Source organism: Callorhinchus milii, unplaced genomic scaffold (genome assembly GCF_018977255.1).
Source record: "Callorhinchus milii isolate IMCB2004 unplaced genomic scaffold, IMCB_Cmil_1.0 Scaffold20, whole genome shotgun sequence".
Lineage (NCBI taxonomy): Eukaryota > Metazoa > Chordata > Chondrichthyes > Chimaeriformes > Callorhinchidae > Callorhinchus > Callorhinchus milii.
The window spans coordinates 10,506,004-10,528,125 of record NW_024704761.1 but is presented as its reverse complement, the minus strand read 5'-3'; the positions used below and the strand labels follow the sequence as shown (position 1 = coordinate 10,528,125).

Genomic DNA, 22,122 nt, shown 5'->3' with positions numbered 1-22,122 from the left:
ATCTATATTTCATGGATATTAAACCGCACGATTAAAAGCAAAGGTGCAAAGTGGTGACAGAAAGGCTGTGTGGAACATCTCCTGTGGTGTGGGTACCAGGTGGGAATGTGACCTGGTTGTGGTGGTACTTAATAAAAGATCTGGTGGTGCAGAAAATAGTCATTTGGTGATTACAAAATCATTTGTGTTATAACAAGCAGTACAATTCAAAGCACAAATGGATATTTTTATTGCAGAGGATCAAAACTACAATCATTTTCAAAGTGTCTTCAACAAAGGGCTCAATTGCCACCAACACCAACTGAAAGGAACATCACCTTTCAAACCATTCACCTCATCCAAGAGATCAACCAAGGGAGGAGCTTTTCACGGATGGCAATGCTGACTAATACTGCACAGCACCTCAAAAAACCTTGGCACCCTTACATTTTACACCCTCTCATATTCTAGGGGGCTAATTGGGGATTTCATTACCAGCATGTGTAAGAAATATTGGGCAACACCGCAAATCTATCCTATTTTTTAATTTGCCCCAGAATGCCTTTATCAATATTAACCTATACCTCAAATGCCCCTCAGAACCCCTGTTCCCAGGGAGCCACCCCTTCTGATCAGTTGGTTGCTAGTGTTTTCGCAACCCTCATTCCTTATGCTAATTAACACAAGGAATTGGTTAAGAAACACCGCAGATTTTACCCCGTTGCTTTGAAATTGAAACTGTTTCCACTGCAAGTGGATCGGAAACCAGGGGACATAGATTTAAAATAATTGATGAGAGGGTTGTTACGGTCTGGAATGCACTGCCTGAAAAAATAATAATAATAATAATCCTTGCATTTGATATAGCGCTTTTCACGTCTGGAGGACGTCCCAAAGCGCTTCACAAAACACACTGTAAAGTGAATTGACTGTATATTTGTGGGCGAACGCAGCAGCCAATTGCGCACAGCAATGTCCCACAAACAGTCGTAGATTGAAAATGACCAATTTATTATTGTTTTTGGTTTTGGAGGGCGTATTATTAGGCTCTGTGTGGAGTAAGGAAACTTGCCCAAGGTTTCACCCTCTGCCTGGAATTGAACTCAGGTCTCTTGCTTGCAAAGCGAGTGCTCTAACCACTGAGCTACAGGACTCCAAGATTGGTGGAAACAGATTCAATAACAACTTTCAAAAGGGAATTGGAGAAGTTACTTGAAAAGTAAGAATTTGTAAGGATATGGGGAAAAAGCGGGGGAGTGGGACTGAATCGGTATCTCTTCCAAAGAGCCAGCAGAGGCCCAATAAGTCGAATGGCCTCTTTCTGTCTCTTAATATTCTATGATTCTATGAAAGGCGCATGGCAGAATTAATTTCTACAGTGGACTGTCACCAGGCTTCATACAATCGCAGACAACTTCTTGGTCAGTGGCCGGTGTCTACACTTCAATAATTTCTCCTTTCAATCACTTACACAAATTGCTTTGAAAATAATTTGTGGACTCTACCTCGATGATGGTGGCAGAGAATTCCCCATTCCCACCACCACTAATAATAATAAATTGGTGACTTCGATCCATGACTGTTTGTGTGTGACGCTGCTGTGCGCAATTGGCTGCCGCATCTGGCCCATAAAATACAGTCAATTCACTTTACAGGATATTCTGTGACGCATTTGAGACGTCTAGAAGACATGATAAGGCGCTGTATCAAATGCAAGGATTATTATTATTTTATTCCCCTTTGTAACCTGAATTTTGTGTAACTTTGCTCCCAGACACTTTCTCCAGTCAAAGCTCCCACTGCCATTATTCAGGGAGCAATGATCTGGGGTCTATGTTTAATGGCCGTACATGTGCAAGGGGTCTGAAAGCAGCAAAGTGATTCATTTTAAAGGTGGTGTTATCAATCGTTTGATGGTAACAACTTGCTGTCGATGGCAATGGGAGACCCGGTGCTCTATTGGGAACATTCGATGCTAAGAAATTCAGACTCTTTATTTCAAAGTGGGGTGATGGCAAACATGCAATGCGGGGGAACTAGAGGCAGTCTCTGTCTGACCTCACACAATCATAGCCGTGACAGTGCTTATTAACTCCTGCGTGCCTAAGCAACGTGACTGGTTTTATATGTATCCGACTAGACGCGGACTGCTCGGGAAGGTTTTGCGCATTCCCATGCACTTTTCCTGATCAACAAACAAGGAGTTTGCTTTAATGGAGAGATCGTACTCCAAGGCTGCCTTAGTGTGAACCAGCATCTGTAGCATGTCCTCTGCCTCCTCCAATCTCTGCTGTAGGGTTTGGATGGATGTGTCCAGCGTCCACACCTCATTAACGAGGCTGTAGAAAGACAAAGGAAAGAAAGGGCGGGCAATACTTTGTAAGAATCAAACGTCAAACATGGAGCAACCCAAGTGTGACTATTACTTTTGTTGCTTTCATAGGATATAATAATATATTATTGACCACAAAATATACAGTCAATTCCCTTTACAGTACATTTTGCGCTTTGAGATGTTTTGAAGACCTGATAAGGCGCTATATCAAATGCAAGGATTATTATTATTAATAATCCTTGCATTTGATATAGCGCCTTTCACATCACGAGGATGTCTCAAAATTCTTGATACGATACATTTGTACAGTACATTCAGTACACTTTGTATTTTGTGAATGTGACAGCCAATTTGCGTACAACAATGTCCCAAAAACAGCCCTTGGCGAATGACCAATTTTACATGGGGGATTGTCAGCCAGGACACTGGGAGAAAGTTCCTTCTCTTTTTGAATAATGCTGCGGGATCTTTAACAGGCAGTCAGAACCTCGGCTTAACGTCTCATCTGAAGGACGGCACCAATGAAAATGCAGTGCTTCCCCAACACTGCAATGAAGTGGCAACCTAAAATCCAAAATCCAGATGGATTTTGAATCCACAACTTTCTGACTAAGAGATGGGAATGCTGCCAACTGAGCCAGGTTGGCACACACCTTGATGTAGTAATTGTCACAGAAGAGTCCAACAAAACGTTTTGACCCCAACTGGACACGAAACAGCTCATACATATTAAACAATAATAAAAAAGTGGGTGAGTAAAATGTCATTGAAGAATTCACCCCTGGCGTTCTATTCACCTTTAATTATTAATGTCACTGAAATATTTATTTTTATACTTTAACTCCTCCTGGTAACAGTTCTGACTCAAATTTTGTCAGATGAAATACGTAGGCATGCAAAGGGCCGTTCAGCATTGCTCTAGCTTTCATTTCTTCAATCTTTCACCTGTTAGCTGTCTAACTCCATCTCAAATTTATTGGAACAATCTGCCCTCATCCATTCCCTGTGTGGCCCATTCACCAGTTGCTGTGTAAAGTGATTCAATCTAAATTCTGTGTTCAACTTCTGTCTTCCGAGATTGAGTTGTGCCTTTCGCCCACAAAATATACAGTCAATTCACTTCACAATATATTCTGTGAAACACTTTGAGACACCTCGACGACACGATAAGATGCTATATCGAATACAAGGATTCTTATTTATTTTTGTGCCCCCTAGTAGGCAAACAAAAAACCCTTCTCTCTGAATCCTGGGATTTGTGCCTCTTTTTCTCCTCTGCTTAGTGACCCTAGTTTTATTTCAGATTAATTATCATTTTCTTGAGTGCCCGCATCTGTCGAGATCTTCAATTTTACTCCCAGAAAATCTTAGTTATTTATTACTTGCTGACACCACACCTCAGCAAATAATAAATAGAATAAATATTTTTTGCATTTGATACCCTTCCGTGGAGTCCTGTAGCTCAGTGGTTAGAGCACTCGCTTTGCAAGTGAGAGACCTGAGTTCAATTCCAGGCAGAGGGCCAAACCTTGGGCAAGTTTCCTTACTCCACACGCCTAATAATAATCCCTCCAAAAACCAATAATAATAATAAATTGGTCATTTTCAATCTACGACTGTTTGTGGGACATTGCTGTGCGCAATTGGCTGCCGCGTTCGCCCACAAATATACAGTCAATTCACTTTACAGTATATTCTGTGAAGCGCTTTGGGACGTCCTCCCGACGTGAAAAGCGCTATATCAAATGCAAGGATTATTATTATTATTATTATCATGTCATCGAGACATCTCAACGTCCCTCACAGGAATTACTGTAAAGTGTGTAATTATGGGTGAACTTGTACACAGTCAATTTGCACACCCAACGCTCAAACAAATAACATAACATTTGGCAGAAACTTGAATGTGGTGATCAATCTTACTCTGTGTGTGTGTGAGAGAGAGAGCTCTCCATTTACTGACTTACCGATGCTGGACAGGGTCACGGCACAGTTCCACGTTCGGTCTCCTTGTACGTTCATCCAAGCGAGTCTGAGCCACCTTCAGCGGTGCTTCCTTATCTTTGATTGCCCTTTTGATGCCCTGAATTGTCATTTCAGTTTGAAAGATCTCCTGCAGAGTCTGAATAAGAAGAGAAACCAGGAAATCACAGTCGGCATCCTTACAACTCCTGATGTTATTAATATAATAATAATCCTTGTATTTGATATAGCACCTTATCACGTCTTCGAAACGTCTCAAAGCGCTTCACAGCATATACTGTAAAGTGAATTGACTGTATATTTTGTGGCGAAACGTGGCAGCCAATTGCACACAGCAGCGTCCCACAAACAGCCGTGGACTGAAGTCAGCAAATTATTATTTTTTTGAAGGGATTATTACAGTTGCATGTTATATTTCATGCACATGTAAACCCTGAATAGGTTTACTTACTGTTTGACTTTGTTCAATGAAAGCATTATTTAATTAGAGAAATCAAACAGAAAAGCTACTCCCTGTGTCTGATGCCATTTAATATTTTGGGAAATAAAATACTATCAAATATGTTTGAATGCTGAAAATCACCCGAAATATGTGGATCTTAAAATTTGCTGCTAAATCAGCATAGATTTATGCACATCTGACTATTTACTCTGTTCATCTTTGAATATGCTCATTTACATCAACAATTATGAAATTCCAATTTTGAGATCTTCAACAGGTAAAAGCAGTTGCTAAACATTTTAACATTGTGGAAGTATGTAAGTGTATAAGTTGCTACAAAATGTCTAACTTTACAATCAAACTGTTGCAAGTAATTTTCCAACATTTAAGTGTTTCCCAAAATGTTCACATTTTCCAAAGTTCTATTCCAAATGCCAAGATTCGAGAGTAAATATGCAAGCTGACACTTTGTTATCAACAACAACAACAAACTTACATTTATAGAGCGCCTTTCACGTCGGGAGGATGTCCCAAAACGCTGAACAGTCAGGTGTCGGGGCCCGAGTATGGGGGAGGGGTGGAGTAGGGGTGAGGGAAGGCAGAGAGATGGGAGGGAGACCAAAGGCACGGTCGAAGAGAAGGGTCTTGAGACCGGCCTTGAAGGAAGCGAGGGAGGAAGCGAGGGGAAGGGACCCCGGGATGGAGTTCCAGAGTGTGAGGGCAGAGAGGCTGAAAGCCCGGCCACTGATGGTAGGGTGGGTTGGGTGGGAGACATGGAGCAGCCGGTGCCCGGTGAGCAGAGGGAGCGGGCAGGTTGGTAGGGAGTCAGTAGGTCAGAGAGGTAGGAGGGGGCAAGGCCATGGATGGCCTTAAAGGTGAGGACGAGGATCTTGAACTCGATCCTCTGGGGGATGGGGAGCCGATGGAGTCGGGCGAGGGTGGGAGTGATGGTGCGCGAGAGTACACGAGCTGCAGAGTTTTGGATGATCTGCAGCTTGTAGATAATAAGCACACAAAATTACAAAGATGGGCTTTTGCGAAGATTACATGAATGTATATAATTGTAATCTTTAATGTATAATATATTCTGTGAAGCACCTGAGACGTGTCAAAGACGGTATGACAAATGCAAGTCTTATTATTATTCCTTACATTTGGTCCAGTATCTTTCATGGACATACTGTAAAGTGTTTCACAGGATATACTCTGTGTAGATATGCTTTGTGGGCAAATGTGAAGTGCAATCACTGAGGCTAAGGTAAGCGATTCCTTCAGTCTATCTTAAAAATGTTCTGCTGATGTAATGGTATTTATTTGATAAAGTTGTTGGCTAATGTAAATTTGAAATAAATGCTTGCGTGGCTTTGGACATGAAATAAATATGCTTTTACACAGCTCACAATACTGCCTGAGGGATGATAAACAGCTCCTGTCAGCACATTAACCTGACTCCTCTGTGTAATTATTATTACAAAAAGGGGCTGAGGGGGCTGGATCCATTCACATTTTCAAGGCTGAGGTGGATGGACATTTGTTAGGTCAGGATATTAAGGGACAAGAGGCAAAGGCGGGTAATTGGACTTGAGGAACAGATCAGCCACAATCGAATAGAATGGCGGAACAGGCTCGAGGGGCTGAATGGCCTCCTCCTGTTTCTATGTTACTACGTTTCGATTACCTTAGCAAGATGTGTCTGCAGTTTGTTCTTGGCATTGGCTGTCTCCGAGATGCGGTGTGTGAATGATACGTTCACTGCGTTGAACTGGCTCCACAGCTCGTTAGAAGTCGCATTAAGGAGATTTTCTATGTCATCTCGGAGTTTAGCGGATGTGCTCCTTTCACTCTGGGATCGTAAGACGTTGTCGTCTGTAAATTTGGCCCAAGACTCTGGAACTGAAATTCTGTAGGAATTAAGGATACAGTTAAAGGGATTGTATTCAATCAGACTGAAGCTCAACAAAATCCTCAACAACTTCTTAGATACCTGCGCTGGCAGTGTGACCTTCCTGCCCTTGACGCTAATGGTCCCGTGTAAAGAAAAAGGAGCTTCCCTTGGTGTCCTGTCCAAAATGCTCCAGATAACTTGAACATTCATTTCTTACCTGTTTCTGTGACTTTGCTGTGCAAATATTGGCTGCCATGTTTGTCTGCAAAAAGTCACCACACTTAACAACAACAATAATAATAATCCTTGCATTTGATATAGCACTTTTCACGTCTTCTAGACATCTCAAAGCGCTTCACAGCATATACTGTTGAGTGAATTGATTTATATTTGGGGCAAAATGTGGCAGCCAATTGAGCACAGCAGCGTCCCACAAACAGTTGTGGATTCAGTGACCAATTCATTATTGTTTTTTTGTCTTGAGGGATTATTATCAGGTATGTGAAGTAAGGAAACTTGCCCAAGGTTTCGCCCTGCCGGGAATTGAACCCAGGTTTCTTGCTTGCGAGGCTAATGCTCTATCTACTGAGCTACAGTACTCCACAATTACTGAAGTGCTCTGAGACATTTCAGCTTTATACATTCTACATCAAATACAAGGATTATTTATCTTGCCCATTTCCTGTCCCTGAAATGTCTCATGGTCTTAAAATCATTGATCTAAAAATATAAGATCGCTCAGAATTTTGGAAAATCCTTGAATTGAGACTAAATTTGGAACTGCTCCATTGCTAGGGAGAGGGTTGTGTGAATTTCAGGATTCTGCATATTCTGATATGATCACAGCTTAGTTACCACCATCAACATGAATTTCATTGCTGCTGACAGAATAGAAGGCAACTTGTTTGGTGTATTGTTTTATATGGATCAGAATGTGTGATATAAAATCAGTGTGAAACCTCATTGATGTCTCTGAAGTATCACAAATCAATGATATTGATTCCATGATTTTCCCACTGCCGCAAGATAAACTGATATGGATATGTGTCAAAAGACCAGTCACTGCTAAATGAATATATTAATGAATATGCTTAATGAGTTAATGAATACCATGAATATTTTAATGTGCCATGAATATATTAATGCATGCAGTACTCCAAAGGTGCAGGAGTGTTGCATGTGAGGACCCAAAGCTATGCAGGATTGGCATTTTTATATAAAGCACTTTATCTATCAAAATGTCCCAAAGCACTTCACATTATTACTATCAAGATCACTGACTGTTTATTGTAAGCATGTGTGACAGTCATTTTGTGCACAGCAATGTCCCATGAACAGTCATAAAGTGAATCGCCAATTATATCTGGAGAATTATTGGCCAAGACCCCTTTTCTTTTTGAGTAGTGCCATGTAACAGATCTTAACGTCGACCTCTACAGGTACAGACAGGACCTCAGCCTTGTCTAAAACATTCTGACATTGCAGGTCTCACCCATTGACTGGACTGGAGTGTCAGTCTAGGCTGATGGCCAACAAAACCAGTGTCCAAGGCCACATAACTCCAGTCAAACACCGCCCTACAAGCAAGATAGTGGATGAACGGTTGTTGGAGAATGAAACCGTTTTAAACTATCCCAACAATTGTTAATGCATGAGTAATCCATTGGACCTCTGAGAACACATTATGTATTTTCTAGGCATGAGTTTAGCTTTGGAAAATCCCATTCCAAGTGTGCACTGCCAAATACAAGCAGAGAATAAATCCTGTCGAGTTTCAAAGTGTTAAGTTACATATAGGCTATTGACCCATTTTATGAATGGATCTCATCAGTGTGAGAGGGAATCAGTGAGCCAGGAGGAAACTAATGCCCAGAATCTCCTCCAACTGAGTTTCAGCACACACGCTCTATCCCGCTGGATGAAGCCACAACGCTGGTGAAATCATTCAAGGGAACTCGATTTCTAGTTCAAGAATTCTCAATTTACAAACCTTCCTTTGGTAACAAGCGACAGATCAGTGTACAGTGGTGTAAAAACTCACGTGGCATCTACACGTTCCACACCCCTGTAGTAACTGATCCCATCTGATGTGTTGCGTAGCTGGTGACATTTGTCGTCAATTCTCTGAGCCATGCTTTTGTCACTGAGGTCTCTTTCCAGCTCATGCTGGGCTGCCCGATTTGATCTACGAATACAAACATACTTACTTAATCATAGGGCAATCCCTGAACTAACATGCACAGCAAACGCAGCAGATGCACCTCTAGCGCAGACAGGATGGGAGCCACAATCTATGGGTCAACATCAATGGCCTTCGTGCAGAGGCATTACAAATTAGAGCAATACAAAACTAATTCTGTCCAGATGACTTGTTTTCAAATGAATTTGTTAACAGACAAACATAGGAGCTAAATTTAAAAATTGGAATAATAATAATATCCCGTTGTTAGTCGATTGACGAATCTCTTTTCTGGGGATAATAGTCCCTATAAAAAAAAATGTGGTCACTCAATCCACGACTGTCTGTGGGACACTGCTGTGCGCAATCAGCTGCCGCGTTTCACCACAAAGTATGCAGTCAATTCTGTGAAGCGCTTTGAGATGTCTCGAAGACGTGGTAAGGCAATATATCAAATGCAAGGATTATTATTATCATAATCGCTGCATTTGATACAGCACCTTATTCTTCGAAACATCTCAAAGCGCTTCACCGAATATACTGTAAAGTGAAACGCGGCAGTAAATTTCATACATCAGTGTCCCACAAACAGTCATGAGTGACCAAATTATTTTTTTTATACCGTATATATTTTTTAAGGGATTATAACCCCCAGAAAAATGGCCCGCCAATCAACTAACAACTGGGTTCCTGTTTACTGCTCGGTAAACAGAGGCGCGTGGAGTAATGGAAACTTGCCTAACATTTCGCCCTGCTGGGAATCAAATTTAATTGAAAGAATTTACTCCCTGGAACCATTGCCCCTACTGTGGAGGTCGCCATATTACAGCAAATGTAACAATCACTAACCTCCTCAGATGTCACAAGTTACCTACTACAACACAGCTCATCAACCTATCAATCACTTCCCAGGCACTGTTTGGTAAATTGATTGCTTGCAAAATACTGACTGACCTCCAGCTAACATCTTAAGCTCTGGGTTAATACCTAAAGGACATTTGTGTTTAATGAAGCATCAAGATTTTAGAGCATGCATCCACTCAAAGCACCTTCAGGTGTCAGCACCCAGGCCTGGTGTATCACTGTTAGGTACAGAACAAAGCTCCGAATCTCCGATGTCTATTTCTCTACAATCCTCCCTCCCCCTGTCCCTTCAAATCTAATTACCCAATCTGATTTGGTGGAGTGTTTTGGTGCTGTACGTCTTTTTGTATGTAATTCTATGTACGTAAAAGAAGAATATTAAAGGTTATGGAGGAGTGAGCAGCAGATTGGGATGAGACTGGGAAGCTCATGTGGAGAAAAACACCAGTGCAGACTTGATGAGCCATAGGCCTTTTTCTGAGCTATAACATTCTCTGAATCTAGTGCTGATTTAATGCCTTTGGCTGGGTCATTATTCAAGCTTTTTCCATGCTTTTCCTTGTGGTCACACTGTCAAATTATGATCCTTACGCGAGCTGGGTTATTGTCCTGTTGAGATGTCTTCTCATTCTTTCTTGACACGACTTTATACAATCAACTTCCTATTGAAAACCAGCCAAATATTCAGACCGTTACTCACTTCAGCAAAAAGAGCCACAAATCGAATTGTGATTGAGAGAGAAAGTCGGGGTGGGGGAGGGGGATGGTGGGGGGGTGGGTGGTGGTGGTGGGGTTCCGAGTGGATTACACGCACCTTCAGCAGCAGTTTCTCAACATCATCATGCACCAGATCTATACCCATCCTCTTCTCTCGGTGGTACAAGCATTCCTGGGCCACCTGTCATTGACACAGATAGAGAAGACTAATGCAAAATTTGTTCTTTAACATTATGATATATAATTATTGTCTTATCAAATCTCAGCAACATTTTATTGGTTGTTGATGCTACCACTGAATGTATTGTTTGTCTAACACATCCTTTTCGAGCAGAGATACCCTAGCTCAATTGGTAGCATGCTTGATTCTGGGTTAGAAGGTTGTGGGTTCAAGCCCCACCTCATCCTCGGAGCTCTCACTTAAGTCTGACCCCCCCCCCCGTGTAATATTGGAAGGAGTACCGCATTATTAGTGATGACATGTTAAACTACGTCTGTATGACTGATCAGTATTAAAGACTTTGTGTGAAACTTTTAAAAAAATGGAGTTCTCCCAGTGTCCTAACCAATAATTCGCCAAGTATTTGCCATATGGCTACTTACAGGCACAAACGGCTACCTCGTTTACACAAACAGTTATGCCAATTGACATTAATTGTTATAAAGTGTGTTTATATAAGGTGCTAAAATATACAAGTTTCTTATTATTATTCAGCCATCTAGACTTTGAAACCTTACAACAACTCTACACAATGTAAATGTTATTTGATTTAAATCCCAGTCCCATTGGGCTACTCCTTTATATTCCGCTTGTTAGAGATTTGAACTCTTCTATAGCAACGAGGGTAACTCATGAACGAAGCCACAAGATCACAGGTTGATTGCCTGCTTGCTCAGTCTAGGTAAGAAGCCTTAATCAGATAGGAGAATGTGATCAGATAGGAGAAACAACATAACTAAAGACAGGCAAATAGAGCTACCAACTCTTTTCTGTTTCTAAAATATAGTGCAAGTATTCAAAATGGAATATCTGACTTTATTAATGCATAATTAAAATATAGCACTTTAATGGAAGGCAATGTCAAATAACTGGATTATTTAAATTTCCCCCACAAAATATACAATCTATTCACATTACAGTGCATTCTGCGAAGTGCTTTGAGACGTCTCGAAGGTGTGATAATGCGCTATGTCAAATGCAAGGAATGTTATTATTAACATTCGCAGTACATTACCTGTAGAGGACTCTCAGTTTCTGCCAAGGACCGTTCCAATCGCTTCTTCGCCTCTGTGAGTGCGTGGATCTCTCTGATGACCTGATCAGTCTCATGAGTTAGTTCGGATTTCCAGTAGACAATATCACTGACACGCTCTCCCAAGTTCTTGCTGGTCTCAGACTGAATCTTCCTGGTGATCTGTTCCTTGTCCTGGATCAGACGTGCGGTGTCCACCCTTAGCCTCACTGCGCTGTGCCTGGAAGACTCGGATTCCCTGTAGTTGTTCTGGTTGGACAGATGCCAATCCTGAGGAGAATACCTGGTGAACAGCACCATTCTGTTTGACGGAGAATGGGGCTTAGCTTGAATAACCTCGGGAACATTCTTGGAGAATGAGGCCAGAGAAGGAACCATGGAAGCCACTTTGTAATAGGTATTGGGTCTCCAAGGCATAATTAAACTATGGGTGACGGAGTTAAGAGGATTCTGGCCCCTGTAGCTTGATGCCATCGCAGATATAGCTGGTAGAAAGTTAGACCCAGCTGTCCTGGGCCTAGTATAGATAGTCTTCATTCTGGAGTCTAAGAGTTCCACGTTGCCTACACCTAGAAACTAAATAAAACGATTACATCTAAACGTGTTTGTTGTCACAATCATTAGACAAAGATTTGAAATGGACAAAATGCAAAAAAGGTATGTGAGAAAGGCAGGGGAGTGAGTCTAAACAGGTAGCTCTTACAGAGTCAATATAGGAATAATGGATCTTCTGTATTGAAAAGTTCTGCAATTCTCTGCTATGGTTCATTAGGTGATATCACACAGAAAAGTAATGAAAGTACTGAGCGTGTTACTGTTTAACATGTGGCGGATCAGAACACTAAGCAACAGTGGACAAGCAACACACCTCTTCCAACAAAACTCTGCTTGAAATCCAGAACAGTTTGCTGCTTGGGTTTCTCACATTGGATGTTTTGTGTATTGGATCATATTGTGCCTTCAGCTGCCCTCCTACCTCTCTGCCCTCCCTCATCCCAACCCTGCCTGTCCCCGTCCTGATACCCGCCTGTTCAGCACCTTGGGATGTCCTCCCGACATGAAAGGCGCTTTACAAATGTAACGTTGTTTTTGTTGTTGTTGATTGGTAAGTGTAGTATCACTTGGGTGAAAATGTGGTGCCGTGAAGATAAGCACATAATTTTTCAACCAAATGGCTCTATCTCCTGATTTTAGTGAAAGACGCCTTTTATGAATATCGCACCAATCCAAAAGGGTTGGTCTGATATTCTACAGAGAAAAGAGTGAAGAAAGAGAAAGATGTCACCGTAGCTCTAGGTTAGGACTTCAAACCTTCTGTCAGCACTTTGAGCGTGCAGTCTAGGCTGGCAGGACAAGAGCTGCATTTATGCAGGTGAAGTCCTGTAGCTCAGTGGTTAGAGCACTCGCTTTGCAAGCGAGAGACCTGAGTTCAATTCCAGGCAGAGGGCGAAACCTTGGGCAAGTTTCCTTACTCCACACAGAGCCTAATAATAATCCCTCCAAAACCAAAAACAATAATAAATTGGTCATTTTCAATCTAAGACTGTTTGTGGGACATTGCTGTGCGCAATTGGCTGCCGCGTTCGCCCACAAATATACAGTCAATTCACTTTACAGTGTGTTCTGTGAAGCGCTTTGGGACGTCCTCCCGACGTGAAAAGCGCTATATCAAATGCAAGGATTATTATTATTATCTTGCCATGTGAAAATTGACTACTGCTTTGTCTGCAAACACATAGTCACTACACTTCACTATTGCTAGAGTTAGATAGAGAGAAACTAAAATACAAAGAGTAAAGCAAAACGATTTATAATATTTATACTGAACTATGCCATTATTGGAATAATTCACATAATTCTAGTAATTTGGTGCAGACATTCTTATGTACACTGCTTGGGTCAAATATCTCAAGAATGTGATTATTTGATTGTAGCCTCCAATCATTAATCCAGGTAAAACCTGGAAACCTGCATATTAATAATAATCCTTGTTTTGATAAAGTGCCATATTATCATAGTATTTTTGGTGAACAAGGCAGCTGATGTATACATGGCAGAGACCCACAAACAGTCATGCAGTAGGGTGAATGATCATATTTTTCTGGGGGATTGTTGGCCAGGATACCAGGAGAAACCCCCTTCTCTTTTTTAAATAGCGTCACAGGATCTTTAACTTCCACCTGAAACAGACAGAGAGACCTGAGTTTAACGATGACAATTCAGCGTTTTGGCTAGACTATGAACTCAAAGTCCCAACGTGGGGTTTGAACCCACAACCTTCTGACCCAGAGTCAAGAGGACTATCGACTGAGCCAGGCTAAGGGAAAGGTGGCTCTTATACATCCATCCCATGATAACCGTTTCCATTGCTTACCCACGTCCTAGCCTTGAGAGTCCTGATCCGTTTACATCAGTCTCCCCCAAAAATTATAGTTATGGCTGGCCTATTCCAGCAACAGTACTTTCTGTTGTTAATCGCCAATTATTCAATGCATATTTTTTTTTCTCCCCGGTCGCCTGATACCGAATGATTCCAATTTACTGACCCAGACAGACTTGGGTGAGTTCGCAACCAGCAACTGAGGACTTTTGAAACGAAAAAAAAATAAAGTTGCTGTAATTCCACCGAAGGAAATTAAGAAAAAAAAAAGTTTTATAGAAAGCCTTAAATCACGAACAAAGTATATATTGCACCTACTGACCAGACAGTGGGTCCTGCTGTCTCTGGGAGCTGATTCACCGGCTTTTTCTCTGATGAAGAAGGTTCAGAGCTGGGAAGGTTGCTGCTCAGTCACCCAAACCTGCTTTGTCCTGGAGCGGTGGGCGGAGGATTTGAAGGCGATGTGTGTGATTGACCGCGGCTTCGGCCACTCCAGAAGGGCGACTGTCAAACGCCAGCAAATGGGAGCTCATGCGAGGCGGGACCAGGCCAACAGGTTAGGCTGCACCATGTCCATGTCAAGTGGAGTTGTCTTGTTGCCATGGCTTGACATACACAGCACTCTGTCCACTTGTGTTTGCTGTAGGGCTGTGTGTGTGTGTGTGTGTATGTCCATTATTCCAGTTGCCAATAACTAAGATAAGGCTAGTTTTATACGGGATTGAACCTTAGGGATTATTTGCTCCACGTCCTCCTCACGGGTTATTTAAAATGACACAACCTCACTCCGTTCTGGCCAATCTCGCTCCTTCCCCCAAGGTTTAAAGAAAACGTTTTCCACTAAACCTCCTTGGAGAGTGAGCCAAGCGAGGTTTCCTTGGAGCTGAACTGGCTCGGAGCCGATCGACATGATTGGCAAAGGAATGTCGGAAGCGAGCCAGCCCTCTGTGGCGGTCTCGGTTGTCTGGTTCCTGAGCCAGGCGAGTCCGCAGTATTCCAGGGCAGCACAGCCAGCCTGGCTCATCAGCAGGACATAGAAAGGCAGACCAGTCACTGGGGGCAGGAAATCCTTCCACTCAGCTCCTGTTAACCCTGCAAGCCAGAGACCTAATGGGTAGGGTGATCCGAGCTGGACAAGCAGCGGTAAATCTTGCCAGACAGCGATATCAATGGCAAGCGATGCAGGATTAGCTCGTTAGACTCCAGCACACTCTGGGGTCCCCAAGCCTTGGCTCTTGCTAACCTGCGCCTAATCCTTTCTGGAATTGGAGGAGCAGGAGGCATTTCTCAAGGAGTGCGCATTCCAGTCAGACAGACTATCTCTGGAATTCCCATGTGTAAGTGGGATACATGGATTTCTAATTTTGGTTTCGATGCTCTTAAGCATGGCGGTGGGGTTCTGTGTGTGTCAGACACCCCGCTGATCAATAAAAAGGTTTTATCATGCACTAAACCTTCTGGAGCCAGTCGTAAAGGGGAACTCAGTGGATGTTATATACTTATTAGAAGATTGACAGGAAATTGAACCACAAGGTTGGAAGGCTTCACAACTTCCAAACTTGTTTTCAAGCTCGTTGGTCACTATTTTTACAGGAAAACGCAGCAGCCATTTGTACCAGTAAGGGCCCAAAATAGCCATGAGATGAATTACCAATCAATCTGGATGATTGTTGGCAAACACTGGCAATGCTGTGAGGGACATCTAATCTGTGCTGTATTTGACCGGGGAGCGCAGGATGAGATTACGTAGAGTGAGCATTACCTTTTAATTGACTCATGCTGACCTGGGAGCGTGAGACTGAGAGTTTAAGGTTATGATACTCTGAGGTCTGTGGTTTGTAAAATAAAATAATTTTTGTTACAGTGTGAACATGTTGCAATAGCAGGCGGGGCATAACCAAATGTGCCGAATCCTTCTGTGATTCTCTTAACTTGCCTATTCATTGCTTGCTGGCGTGTCCTAGATTCAGTGAACATTACAGCCTATGCAAATAATAGAAAAATAGATTATCAAAGCAACTTTGGTGATCATTATGTTCTAACCTGAATCTCTGCCACAGTTTTCAATATTTGCATGAAATGAAATGTAGGAACTGGATTTTCTGCTTGTTACTAAATCCCTTTACTGTTACCCTTTACCAGAAGGTTGTGGTCTGTAGAAGGTTATGCTTGAAGGTTTAGTTGAAGAAGGGCAGGAGAAGGCTCATATGGAGCATAAACACCGGCATAGACCAGTTGGGCCGAATGGCCTGTTTCTGTGCTGTATATTCTAATCTATTCTAGAATCTTTACTGTTGGCAAACCTGCTGCAGTGGTTTTGTCTGGACTCGACATGATCTCTTCTCCCAGCTCTGCTGGTGGCTGTTATAACAAAGGCTTTCTCTGCGTTGTCCTGGCAATTCAGTACAACTGGCACAACGGAGAGTTCTAAAATCCACAAGTCTGCATTCTCAGAAGATAGCAGTGCGCGCCAACTAAACACACACTTCAAGTCCTTCCTATTCATGTTTGAAATCTGACATGTGTAGTTCTGGTCCTTGCTCAAAAGCATGATCTAAAATTCACGCTCTGAATTTTCTATCATAGCATAACAACAGCAAATTACATTTGTACAGCGTCTTACACGTCGGGAGGATGTCCTAAGGTTAGGATCGGGGGGTGGTGTGGGGAGGTGGGGGGGGGGGGTGGAGGGCAGAGAGGGTAGGGGTAGGAGGGTGGCCGAAGATGTAATCGAAAAGGAGGGTCTTGAGATGTGCCTTGTTATTGTTGGTCATAACATTAATTTTATTTCATAGAAATTTTTACAATCTGGAAGTCGAAAGCGTTGCTATTTCTATTCAAGTCATACTACGTTCGCCTCATCTCTGCTATTCATGAACTGCCGATTCCTTGCACTGCAACATTTGATAAATTCTCAGTAAACACCAATGTCTTCTCGAGAAGAGGAGCATTAGCAATATGATTCGACCCCATTGTTGGAGTCCATCTACACATGGCATGGAGAACATTGCAATTGCTATTTGAGCTAAAGTGGCAAAGTTGGTAACATTTATGGGTCAGATACGCCTCTGTTTACTCAGCAGTAAGTAGGAACCCGGTTGTTAGTCGATTGGCAGATCGCTTTTCTGGAGCTAATAATTCCTTGAAAAATAATAATTTAATAATAACCTGAGATAGGATTACAATGCAGAAATCACTCTCTATTATCTCTGACTTACAATGAACATGGCCTCAGTATTATATGAAGTTCTTTTTCGTGTGTAATTTTCATTTGCTCTTTTCTGCAGATGATACGATGGAATCAGCTGCAGATAATAATCCTTGTATTTGCTATACTGTAGCACTTTATCACGTCAAAATGTCTCAAAGTGCTTCATAGAGTTTTTTGTAGAGATAGTGGAGTCCTGTAGCTCAGTGGTTAGAGCACTCGCCTCACAAGCGAGAGACCTGAGTTCGATTCCCGGCAGGGCGAAACCTTGGGCAAGTTTCCTTATTCCACATACCTGATAATAATCCCTCAAAAAAAGAGTAAAATTGGCCCCTTCAATCCACGATTGTTTGTGGGACGCCGCTGTGTGCAATTGGCTGCCATGTTTTCTTCACAAATGTACAGTGAATTCACTTTACAGTATATTCTGTGAAGCACTTTGAGACGACTCGAAGACATGAAAAGCGCTATTTCAAATGAAAGGATTATTTATTATATTATTGTATAGTGCCTATGTATTTGTAGGCAAATATGGCAGACAGTTTGTACACAACAAAGAACCACAGACTACCAATTTTATCTGTGAGGTGGGAGGGAGAATTGTTGGCTCGAACACGAGAAGAAATTTCCCTCTGTTTCCGAATTGTGCTATGGGATCCTTGGTATCCATCTGAACAGGTACGCAGGGCCTCAGTTTAACATCTCCTATGTACTATGAAGGATAGGACCTCCCACACTGCAATTAAAGTGTCAACTTTGACCATGAGCTCAACATCCCAATTTGGAGGTCCTGACTCAGAAGCGAGAGTACTGCCAACTGAGCCAGATGGACAACTAGATAATAAACAGCCTCATCATGATTTACACCCAAGACATTACATGGGAGTGACAATCTCAAGATCAATACTGCAGTTTGTATATGGAAAAATAAGTCATTTTTTATGTAAAAAATTTACATCCAGTGCATGTTTAAAAATAATTTATCGTGTACTCTGTGTGGGTACCTAATTTTCACCTCCATTATATATAATCTCCAAATCTACAACATTCTGTGAAGGGGGAATCAGATAAATATTTGAAAGGAAAAATAAAAGAATGCCTAGCAGAAGAGCAGGGAATTGAGATTAGATCTGAGCAGTGAGCTCCGACTAAATGGTCTCCTTTTGATTGCAATTTCTAATACTCTTTTGCTTGCCTATAAACTACATACAAACATTTCATTCTATTGCAAATGATCCTTTTGGCATCTCTGAATTTCAGACAGATAGTTCTTGGGGAACTAAATGCAGTTTTTGTTCAGGAATATTTAAGGAATGCATTCTTTACATTTCATGCTAGGTTTATTCCAAAGCTAAAACCAGCATTGAGTCAAATGTAAAAATCTTCCTCCAATGTATATGATAAGCAGTGATGTATTTAAATTATAATGGAGAGTATGAAAGGCAGAGATTAGAAAGCATTTTCCTCCCAGAGGCTATCACAATATGGAATAATTTAGCAGGGGTAGCTGGTGGAACAGTCAAATGGGGAATTTGATAAGCAGGCGTCAAGATGAGTATTAAATAGTTCAGGGAAAGAGCAGGGAATTGAGATGAGGATGGATACTTAATTGGAAGAACCCTGAGACTCATATAATGGGTCGATTGGCCTCTTACTGTAACATAGATTTAAGAATATAAAAACATATGATTTCTATGGTTTTAGGTTATCCTTTTTCTCCTTCGCAGTTTTCTTCCTCATTATTGTAATTTCATTGTTATTTATTTGCCGGAGAACAGGCGTATGAGAACAGCATCTAGGACCAACCTGAATGCCTCCTTGTTTGGTAAACCTTGGCCTGAGCTCAGCACCTGTGTTAGAATTTACACTTTTTGTATAACGATAGAATCATAATAGATGTTGCGAACGGATTAACTTTTAAGTTAAGTGTGTTGTGGGCAGCTGGACTGAAACTCCCTGCACGTACACGAGATAACGGACTGTCTCAAGGACAGTGTGTTTGTGTGTATGAGGTACGTACACCCCATGAGGTGTTCACGTGAACCCGGCACGATTTTGACCCGGTGATCTAATGTCCGCACCATGATTGGATGAACATTGGTATAAGAGTTCCGATAACTTTGTGTACGGGGCCTTCCCAGGTCGCGGAGACAAGGGTACGGAGATGGAAGACTGAGAGCTGGAAACACTAAGTCTGAGGATATCAGATGGAAGATTGAAAGCTGTAAGCAAGAAGACTGAAAGCATGAAGAATCAAACTTGTGTGCTGTAAAGACAGTGTTGAACTCTTGAACTCGAGATATCTATAGTGGTGTTTTTCTGTTATAAGATCTGTTGATTGTACCGGCCTTTGGTCTGACCCATCGGGATATTGGGGAATAACGAACAAATTATAATAAAACAGTCTGATATCTGGTTAGAGGAATTAGCGTTATTTCCTTGCAGATTTGGCTGATTTTATTTTCTAACACCTGTCTACAGCTCAGTGCCATGACTGAGATTACCACATCAATTGCAGGGAAGGATCCATCCATGTCCTGTTGTACAATGGCACTGTGCTTGGCATCATCTAGGACACCACCAAAGACATGTATTACTTAGCCTGCATTACTTAGCTTGCAAACCGACTTGGGCAAGTCTAAGAGTATAGAGAGTACAGAGTGCAGAGTTACAGTGAATGTGGGGAACCAATACCACTGATATTGTGTTGTGTGTATTTTTGTAGCTTACACTGGTGCCCTGCTGAACATCACTAATGCAGGGGGAAATGTAAAATATTGGCAAACTCTGCACACACAGGAAGGCTTTGTTTTTGATTCTGTTCAATTGTTCACCTACAAAACACACAGTCCCTACACTTTACAGTATATCTTGTGATGCGCTTTCAGATGTCCTCCTGAAATGAAAGACAATGTATTAAATGCAAAGGTTATTATTATTACTATTATTATGAATGATGTTTTTGTACCTGTACAAACCTGCACTCATTTCTGATGAAAGAGATTTCGTTATGTATCTTTGCTTTGCCCTTGTGTCACAGTTTACTAGTTGCTACATATTCTGAATCCAGCAGTGACGATTCCTAAGGTACCACATTAGAACCAAATCTCCTCTTCAAAAGATCAAGAGATAAAGGAAAAGGAAAATTAGAATCAGCATGATTTTAATTCAGAAACGTGGTCACTATCAAACTCCGTGCATGCACAATGTAGACAATCTGCTCCCCTAGCAACGGTGAAACACAGATCCTTAATTAGAATTAAATATTAATACTGCTCGATTCATCCCTCTAGTCTGACTGGTAAAGTTATACCCCCCAGGGTGTTAAATTATTCCTCAGGAAACTGAAAACTTGACATTTGTTTCCATTGTAAACAGAATCTGTCACAGGTAGAGACAGGTCGAAGTGTAAGGGAATGCAACACAGATTTCAGTCTGGCCTTCAGAAGAAAATAATCCTACATAAGAACATAAGAATTAGGAGCAGGAGTAGCCATTCGGCCCCTCGAGCCTGCCCCGCCATTCGATAAGATCATGGCTGATCTTCTGACCTAACTCTAATTACCTGCTCTATCCCCATATCCCCCAATCCCTCTATATTTTAAAAATCTATCAGTCTCAGCCTTGAAGATGTTCAAGGAGGGAAAGATAGTGTGAGAAAGATAGAATGAGATAGGGTGTCATAGACAATTTGAGAGAGGAAGGGTAGAGAAGTAATGTGGAGTCCTGTAGCTCAGTGGTTAAGCACTCGCCTCACAAGTAGAGACCTAGGTTTGATTCCTGGCAGGGCGAAACGTTGGGCAAGTTTCCTTACTTCAGACATCAGTTTATTCAGCAGTAGGTAGAAACCCGATTGTTAGTCGATTGGCAGATGGCTTTTCTGGGGGTAATAATTCCTTGAAAAAAATAATAATAATAATAAATTGGTCACTCAATCCACAATTGTTTGTAGGACGCTGCTGTGCGCAATTGGCTGCCCACAAAATATAGTCAGTATATTCTGTGAAATGCTTTGAGATGTCTCGAAGACGTGATAAGGAAACTGAAAACTTGACTATATCAAATGCAAGGATTATCATTATTATTATAATGTGCATGGATAGTGTGAGATACATTTTCATCCTTCCCCTTAACCCCCACCCCCCATACACACACACACTCTTCAACAGAAATGTAGGAATTACTTTAGCTATTCAGCTGTGGGTGGCGATTAAACAAGTCTCTGCTTGCTTTTTCACTCCTGAGTCTAACGTACGCTGTTGCAAAATGTTGCCCATTAATTTAGTTTTCCATGATTTTAACCACAGCGATCGATTGCTCAATGTCCCTACCACAGTTAGTGTTAAATGTGTAAATGGTTTAATTTGCACTGTGCGTGTTTGTACAGGGTGACCAAAAAGTCATGAGACCATTTATTCTAGTAATAATTACACTATTTCTTCAAAGACAGCGTTCGGTGCTTGAAAAAATCAAAGACTTTACACAGACTTTAGTGTTACGTTCTTATTAAATTAAAAAAGCTACTGTTTGAAAAAAATACCAGAAAGATGGCTTCCCTGAATGTGGGCACATTCATGACAACAGATAATGACATTTTCCATTAGTTTCCTGAGTGTTTTGGCTGAAATGAACTGCACAGCCTCTCTGATATTGTGTTTCAGCGCCATTATTGATTTTGATAAACTTGTGACAAAAAGTCACTATAACCCCACAAAAAGTAATCGGTGATCTAGATATCACCAAACCTGGAAAGTTTCATACAAAATTTGCATTGCTGCCTTAGCAGTATGACTTGTTGCCCCCATCTTTTTGGAAGAACGTTGGCGCTGTCCAAGGCCGTCCACTTCTATATGCATTTTTAACACATGAAATGCAGAAACATAGTGAAATATGGACA

At 41.6% G+C, this 22,122-nt stretch overlaps 1 protein-coding gene across 1 annotated transcript; it reads right to left on the bottom strand.

The window, feature by feature from the left end:
• Positions 1-1,681: 1,681 nt before the first annotated feature.
• Positions 1,682-14,376, bottom strand: tekt3 (tektin 3). The gene is made up of 8 exons (XM_007888450.2): positions 14,340-14,376; positions 11,620-12,213; positions 10,482-10,565; positions 10,259-10,329; positions 8,666-8,809; positions 6,418-6,640; positions 4,282-4,436; positions 1,682-2,318 (listed from the first exon to the last, which is right to left on the bottom strand). The coding sequence occupies exons 2-8, from the start codon at positions 12,172-12,174 to the stop codon at positions 2,102-2,104; spliced, it is 1,449 nt and encodes a 482-aa protein (XP_007886641.1). The 5' UTR covers positions 12,175-12,213; positions 14,340-14,376; the 3' UTR covers positions 1,682-2,101.
• Positions 14,377-22,122: the final 7,746 nt, after the last annotated feature.

Excerpts from the sequence above, each read along its gene's own strand:
- tekt3 (XM_007888450.2), bottom strand. The coding sequence starts at position 12,174 with ATGAAGACTATCTATACTAGGCCCAGGACAGCTGGGTCTAACTTTCTA. Across the intron at positions 4,437-6,417 it reads TGCAGACACATCTTGCTAAG|ACTCTGCAGGAGATCTTTCA; the intron begins GTAATCGAAACG and ends CTTCTTATTCAG. Across the intron at positions 2,319-4,281 it reads CGTGACCCTGTCCAGCATCG|CCTCGTTAATGAGGTGTGGA; the intron begins GTAAGTCAGTAA and ends GTCTTTCTACAG.